This window comes from Falco peregrinus, unplaced genomic scaffold, assembly GCF_023634155.1.
Source record: "Falco peregrinus isolate bFalPer1 unplaced genomic scaffold, bFalPer1.pri scaffold_51, whole genome shotgun sequence".
Classification (NCBI taxonomy): domain Eukaryota; kingdom Metazoa; phylum Chordata; class Aves; order Falconiformes; family Falconidae; genus Falco; species Falco peregrinus.
Window position 1 is genome coordinate 628,461 of NW_026599615.1, and position 7,141 is coordinate 635,601.

Below are 7,141 nucleotides of genomic sequence, written 5' to 3' on the forward strand. Positions count from 1 at the left end.
GCAGCTGGGCGTGGTGGCCTGCTTCTTGTAACAGGGCTCTTGAGCAATATGAGTGTTGGGATGCGGAGGGACCTGCCACAACACCCTGCTCTCTGCATCTGCCTTGCTGGGAGATTGCAGCATCTCTCTGAAGTGCTAATGCTTATTTGTGGGTTGTTCGGCAGCTCTCGGGTGCCTGCTACAGAGAAAGTGTCCTGGCTGCCACCAAGCTGGGTTAATGTTCCTCTTGTCCATAGGTTGTTAGCCACATGCTCTATAAAGACATTCAGAAGTGCCCGCTTTAGTCTAATTCCTCAGTGTACACTCCTAACTTTCTCTTCTCTTCTCTCCCATTCCTGTGCAGAGGGAGTGTATTTCTATCCATATTGGCCAGGCTGGTGTCCAGATGGGCAATTCCTGTTGGGAATTATATTGCCTGGAGCACGGGATTGAGCCAGATGGATTCTTCCCCAGTGAATTCCCAGGGCAAGCAGACTCTTCCTTTGGGACCTTCTTCAGTGAGACAGGATCAGGGAAGTATGTACCCAGGGCAATATTTGTTGACCTAGAGTCTACTGTCATTGGTAAGTCATGGAAGGTCTCCAAAACTCTTGGCGGTGGGGGCAATAACTTCTCTGTACCTGAAGTGTGGTGTTGGCCACCTAAACTCTTGGAAGCTAGCAGCCTCACCATGTAAAACTGCATCTAAATTAGTGCAAGTAACTTGGTAGACAGCAGATCTTATGCTAGTGACACTCATGAGATCTCAATCCCCTCCAGATGAGATCAGGACTGGGATCTACCGCACGCTCTTCCACCCAGAGCAGCTCATCAGTGGCAAAGAAGATGCTGCCAACAACTATGCTCGGGGCCGCTACACCGTTGGGAAGGAGATCATTGACTCTGTTGTTGACAGAGCTCGTAAAATGGTAAAAACCTTGTGGAGGGTCGTCTGCATAGCGCTCTGGTTGCTTTTGCCCTGGCTGTCAAGAGATGCAATGGGCTGGGTGGCTGGAGTGGAGAGAGGGAGGCAGTGGTGAGACTAAACCAAGCATATCTTGGTTGGCTTGAAAATGCCACTGTGACCTGGAGCAACACAATGGGATGCCTGTGGGTGTAGGCCTTGCTGCTTGGGACTTAAGGGGAAAACCAGGGACTCAAGATGCCCCCAGCTTAAGCAGGAAAAGAAGCAGCTGCGACTTGACTGTCCAGGCAAGAGGGCTTTCCCCTAATGTGTGTAGGGTTTGCTGTGTCAATCCTGATCCAAAATCTTATCCCAAACAATGTCACATCTCAGCTTCTGGATAGTGGCTCCCCTTAGACCTCTCTTCCCTAGTGTGATAGTGTCTGGAGCATAAGGTTTCACCCACACAGACCTCAGAAGTGCTGTGATAACACTTGATTTAAGTGGAAACTTGTAGTGACTTTCAGACTTCTCCTAATCTTCTTGACTGTTAGTATTGTGAGTCTCTCTGACCTAATATGTCACTCCCTCAGGCCAGGCCTCCTTTCCTCCAAAAGTAGAAGATAATGTAAAAGCAGCTTAATTTGCTGTGTCTAACAGATCCCACCTTCTAGAAGTGAGAGGGTTGTGTGTAAGCAGTAAAAAAAAAAAAAAAAAAAAAAACAAACCAAAAAAAAACCAAAACCCACAAACGCCCAAAGACTTGATCTTGATGGTTAAACACAGAACTTTAGCTTAAATCCAAGGACACCACAATAACTCCATTAACTCGGTCCTTCTGGTTCTTTCCCTGGTGCTCCAGACTGAGCAGTGCAGTGGCCTCCAAGGATTCCTGGTCTCCCATAGCTTTGGGGGAGGCACAGGCTCTGGGTTCACCTCCCTTCTCATGGAACGGCTCTCTGTGGAGTACAGCAAGAAGTCCAAGCTGGAGTTCTCTGTGTACCCAGCCCCACAGGTCTCCACAGCAGTGGTGGAGCCCTACAACTCTATCCTCACCACCCACACTACCCTGGAGCACTCGGACTGCTCCTTCATGGTGGACAACGAAGCCATCTATGACATCTGCAACCGCAACCTGGACATTGAGCGTCCCACCTACACCAACCTCAACAGGCTGATTGGGCAGATAGTCTCGTCAGTCACTGCCTCCTTGAGATTCAATGGTGCTCTGAATGTTGACCTGACTGAGTTTCAGACCAACCTGGTGCCCTACCCACGGATACACTTCCCGCTCACAACCTATGCACCCATCATCTCTGCGGAGAAAGCCTACCATGAGCAGCTGTCTGTGCCGGAGATCACCAATGCTTGCTTTGAGTTCTCCAACCAGATGGTGAAGTGTGACCCACGCCGTGGCAAGTACATGGCATGCTGCCTGCTGTACCGAGGTGACGTGGTGCCCAAGGATGTGAATGCAGCCATTGCAGCCATTAAAACACGCCGGTCGATCCAGTTTGTGGACTGGTGCCCCACAGGCTTCAAGGTGGGTATCAACTACCAGCCTCCCACGGTGGTGCCTGGGGGAGACCTGGCCAAGGTGCAGCGGGCTGTGTGCATGCTGAGCAACACCACGGCCATTGCGGAGGCATGGGCCCGTCTGGACCACAAGTTTGACCTGATGTATGCCAAGCGAGCCTTTGTGCACTGGTATGTGGGGGAGGGCATGGAGGAGGGGGAGTTTTCAGAGGCCAGAGAGGACCTGGCTGCCCTGGAGAAGGATTATGAGGAGGTTGGCAGGGACTCTGCAGATGGAGAAGATGAGGCTGATGAGGATGAGTATTAATGAACTGCAGTCTGTTCTTAATGAAGTCAGTCCTCTGTCATAAGGCTAAATTGGTTCTGAGTGCCTGGAGGTGCTAAAGGGTTGTCCTGAACAGCAATGCTACTGTTTGACGTATTATACCTTTTCTGCTTGCATAGTTTATGCTCTCATAGTGCACTTCTGTAGCATGGGTGTCTTGAGCTTTATCACACTGCTGTTTATTGATGAGTGAAGCTGAATAGGTGCCTGACTTAGTGTTGGGGACGCATCCTGCCTAGGCAGAGGATCTGGATTTCTAATCCAGGGGAATGTTGCAAGCTGCCTGCTTTGGCTAAAATGGCAAACTCTTGCTCTAGCTTTTACTGTAAAAGCACCTTTTAATTAGAAATGCACCTGTATACTTCTATGCAACTGTCTTTTTTTTTTTTTATTTGAATAAAGATTTTCTTTCTCTGAGTTCTTTGGACTTAATGAAGATTTATTCTGTGGGGTGGTCCCTTCTGTGTGGATGTTGTCCTGGGGAGAACAGCAAATGCTGATAAGAGTGTGCTCTGGGCAGGTCATCTGTAAGGATCATCAACAATAATTATTGCTGTGAGGCAAGTGTCTTATATCCTGCAGGGACTTGTCTGTCTGGAGCTGGATGCTGTTCTTCTTGCCACCAAGAGCAGCTCGGAGGAAGCATGTCTGGGAGAACAGGGAACCCCCAGTTTGACCAGTGCCATTACAGGGAGTGGCACCTGGGCAAAAAGTACTTTTCTGGTGGGGCTTTACCTCACCATCTTTGGTAAAGCCTGTTTGTTGCCCGAGCAAGTACTGGCTGGTGGAGCAGTGCTGTAGCTGTAGACTGGGGTCTTGCTCAGGGGTTGGTGCAAGCATGAGCTCAGTCCTGTGCACCTGGGGTTGGAGTTTGCCCTGAGGAGGTGTGCCAGGCCAATGTGATGGAGTGGCTCAGGAGGAAAAGCCATGAAAAGCCTCTGATAAGATATAGAGAAGGAGTGTTCATAAGCCTGTGGGGTAGGAGAATGGCTGGCTCCATGCTGCATGGAGTTATACACCATATTTGTTTGTTGTATACCCACTCCTCATTTTAATGCTGGGTTCTGTCTCAAAGTGAAGTCAGTCTCCCTCTGCCCCAGACCTCCTCCATACCCTGTAGCTACAGCTGCCCTCTGTCCTAATGGGGATGTGATTCTGGAGATGTTCCCAAAGTGATGCACTGGCAGGTACAGCCAGGGATGGTTAGAAGGATGGAGATGTGTTGCTGCCTCCTATAATTGGGAGGTGGAAAGAGCCCAGAGCTCATTGTTAGCTGCAGTTAGCCTAAAAAACCAGGGTGCTGGGAGCATGAATAGACAGTAGATGGGTCCTCCCATCTACTGTTGGGCTGAAGCCTCCTCTGTGCTCAACTCGCTGCTATGAAATTACCTCAGTGAAAATGTTAGGTATGGCCCACTGCTCTTGGGGAGGGTCATGATCCTGAGGGCTCTGCAAGGCCTTTTGAAGATATTCTGCCTCTCCACCCAGCAGCTCAGGACCAGGGTCCCAGGGAGAGCAGGGGTTGTAGACAAGGGTGAGAAATTTAGCAGCCTCTAAATTCATGCCACCCACCCTGCTAGCAGGGGCTGCCAGGATTTTCTTTTTTTTTTTTTTTTTTTGTGAGGGGGACTGTTCCTTCTGAGGCTGAAACGCAGCTGCAAAGGGGGAGGTTTTGGGGTAGGAGAAAGATCTTCATCCTGTTAAGCTTTTGCAAGCAAAAAACTAAGTCCCAGTGTTTACATGTCTGAACTGGGGCTGAAGGAAGGAGAGGTTTGGGCCCTGAATTGCTCTTGCATGGGGGCTGTGTGCCTGGGGAAAGGTTTCCTCCCCCGTGCTGCCTGGGTCGTGCCATGGCTGCTGCATGTCCTCTGTCTCTCTTCTGGACACAGGGCAGAGTTAAGGGGGTGGCTGTTGCCTGGGGGTGTGTGTGTGTGTGTGTGTGTCTCTGTGGGGTTTTGTGCAGGGGCATGCGAGGCAAAGGAGTGGAAATTAAACAGGTCCTTCAAATCCTGCCTGTACGACCTGCCCCATTCTCCCCCTCTGAGGGACTGCAAAGGGCAGGGTTAAGGGGATAAACCTGTCCCAGTCTCCCCCTCCACAGGACGGTGATGGACAGTTAAAGTGACAGCAGTTTCAGGGACCGCGGCTCAGGGGGAAGAAGAGCAGGTCCAGGGTGACAACTCCTAGGGCAAGTGATTTGACTTGATTTTGATGGGTCTGAGGACATCTCCCCCACCCAGCAGCCCCTTATGCAGTGGTGCACAGCCTCCATACCCAGAAGATGCACATACTCCATCCCCAAAGACACAGACATCCATGGAGACCCAAGGGAGCCATCCTGCTCTGAAAGAACTTCCCACGGGCTTCCCCAGCCTCCCTGACACCTCCACACTCCTGTCCCCATGGGAAATAAATTAGCAGTTCGTGACCCCAAATCAGTGATGAAACCCCAGCCCCAGGCAGGGCCCTGCACCCCCGGGGACTGTCCCCTGGCCAGGGCTTGCCATGCGGTGCCCTTGCCACAAGGTGGGGTCTGAAGATCGGGAATGCCAGCACACCTCCAGGCGCTTGGAGGGGCCATGTGCCCTCAGGGCTGGCCCCAGGGACACTTTTCTGACCTCGACAGGGGCAAAGACCCTCACCATGAGATCCCCTGTGGCCTTTTCGGTGGTCTTTTTGAATGGTCGGGTGGGTATACAGGGCAATGGGTCGCTACTGGGAGAGACAGGACTCAGAGATGGGGAGGTTTTGTGGAGCAGGAGGGTTATCCCAAGGTTTTCAGTCCCCCTCAAGGCCCAGAAATGACTGTCTTTCAAGCAGGGAGTGACGCTGCTATGATGTTATTTTGGAGGTGGCCCCAGGTCCCCAGGCAGGGCTGTCCACAGGGGGACTGCACCCTAGATGGGCCATCAGATGGGGCAGCCCATCCTGAACGCAGGGTGGAGGGGGGTCCTGGGCATGGAGCCATGGGGTAACAGGCAGCCCTGGAGCACCCAGGGTCAGGGCTGGAGAAGGGACATGGGGCCATCACAGTGGACTGGTGGCAGATCACACCTCCAGCACTGGGGCTGACTGTCCCCCACTCTTCATGCCCTTTTCAGAAAGAGTTTTGTGAACAGGTGGAAGGGCAAGTTCTGGTTTCAAAGAGCACAGAAACATCTCTGGTGGCTTCAGACTGACCAGAGAGGAGCTGAAAGGAAAACCCACCTTTACAGCACCTGGTGGTACCCACAGTTACTCCATGGAGGAGTTAGCAAGGTAGAGAGGGCTGCAGGGAGGCTGCAATGAGATTCCTCCAGGCAAGGAGGTACCCACAGTAGAAACCATCTCTCCTGCAGCAGGCACTGGTGCTTCAGCAAATGGATGGCCAAATCCTTTCCTTCATGGAGACTGCAGCTTTGCAAAGCATTTTGGACATTCCACCTCCCACCCAGCACCCCAAAACCAAGGGCTGGGGGATTGCACCTTGGAGGAGGAGGCCCCAGGACAACTGATTCCCACCCACCTGTCCTAACCATTAGAGGGGATGGGGGAGACCTGGGAGGTGAAACCAAGAGTGCAGAATCTGGGAGAGGGACCCAGGTCTATGGGATGTGGGAGGATGGGGAGACAATGGTGCTCTATCCTGGGCCCGGCAGGATGCTCATGCCCATCTCTGCCCTCCCCTCACTCTCTCCCATTGGGCAGGCCACCACAATGGCCCACACCAGGCTGCTGCTCCTCCTTGCCCTCCTCTGTGCTGCCGAGACTGGCCAAGCTCTCCACCTCTACAGCGCCGCCTCTATCTTCAGCTGCCTTAATGCGGCCCTTGCTGAAGCCCAGAAGAGCCGCCCAGAAGAAAACACCATCTTGGACAAGCGCAGTTTCGACTTGCCATCGCCAGAGGAGGTGTCAGATGAGGAGGTGGGGGAGGATGCGGTGGATGAAGAGATGGGGAAAAGGACGTTCCCAGGTGAAGGCCATTACAAATATGTCTCCCAGGCACAGGTAAAGGGGAAGACGTACCAAAACCGGGCCAAGAGCGACCGCCGCACCAAGGTCACCCTCTCCCTCGACGTCCCCACCAACATCATGAACGTTCTCTTCAACATCGCCAAAGCCAAGAACCTGCGGGCAAAGGCCGCCGCCAATGCTCACCTCATGGCCCAAATCGGGTGGCGGAAGTGACCCCCCACAGGGCAGGGGGGACTCAGAGCTGGGCTGGCTGCAAGGGGCCACCACCTGGCCCCAGCTTGCTGGCCAGACAGGACTGATGGCCGTGTACGATATCAGTGTTGTATATTTTTGACCCATAGAGCTACCTAACTTTCATACCTCTTCTTCCTCCTTCTCTCCTTCCCGATCTCCTCCATCCCTCCTCCTGGACATTTCCACGCGCGGGGAAGAGGCTTGTGTCT

At 52.7% G+C, this 7,141-nt stretch overlaps 2 protein-coding genes across 2 annotated transcripts; both read left to right on the forward strand.

Moving 5' to 3' along the window:
- The first annotated feature begins 370 nt into the window (after positions 1-370).
- LOC129783546 (tubulin alpha-3 chain-like) lies at positions 371-2,773 on the forward strand. Its single transcript, XM_055793497.1, has 3 exons — positions 371-563; positions 760-908; positions 1,746-2,773. The coding sequence occupies exons 1-3, from the start codon at positions 386-388 to the stop codon at positions 2,724-2,726; spliced, it is 1,308 nt and encodes a 435-aa protein (XP_055649472.1). The 5' UTR covers positions 371-385; the 3' UTR covers positions 2,727-2,773.
- Positions 2,774-6,440: 3,667 nt separating this feature from the next.
- On the forward strand, positions 6,441-6,911 carry LOC129783524 (urocortin-3-like). The gene has a single exon (XM_055793473.1). The coding sequence runs from the start codon at positions 6,441-6,443 to the stop codon at positions 6,909-6,911; it is 471 nt and encodes a 156-aa protein (XP_055649448.1).
- The last annotated feature ends 230 nt before the right edge of the window (positions 6,912-7,141 follow it).

Bases quoted from the DNA above. Each gene is read 5' to 3' on its own strand.
- LOC129783546 (XM_055793497.1), top strand. From the start codon at position 386: ATGGGCAATTCCTGTTGGGAATTATATTGCCTGGAGCACGGGATTGAG. The intron at 564-759 runs GTAAGTCATGGA...AATCCCCTCCAG, and splicing joins CCTAGAGTCTACTGTCATTG to ATGAGATCAGGACTGGGATC. The intron at 909-1,745 runs GTAAAAACCTTG...CTGGTGCTCCAG, and splicing joins TTGACAGAGCTCGTAAAATG to ACTGAGCAGTGCAGTGGCCT.
- LOC129783524 (XM_055793473.1), top strand. From the start codon at position 6,441: ATGGCCCACACCAGGCTGCTGCTCCTCCTTGCCCTCCTCTGTGCTGCC.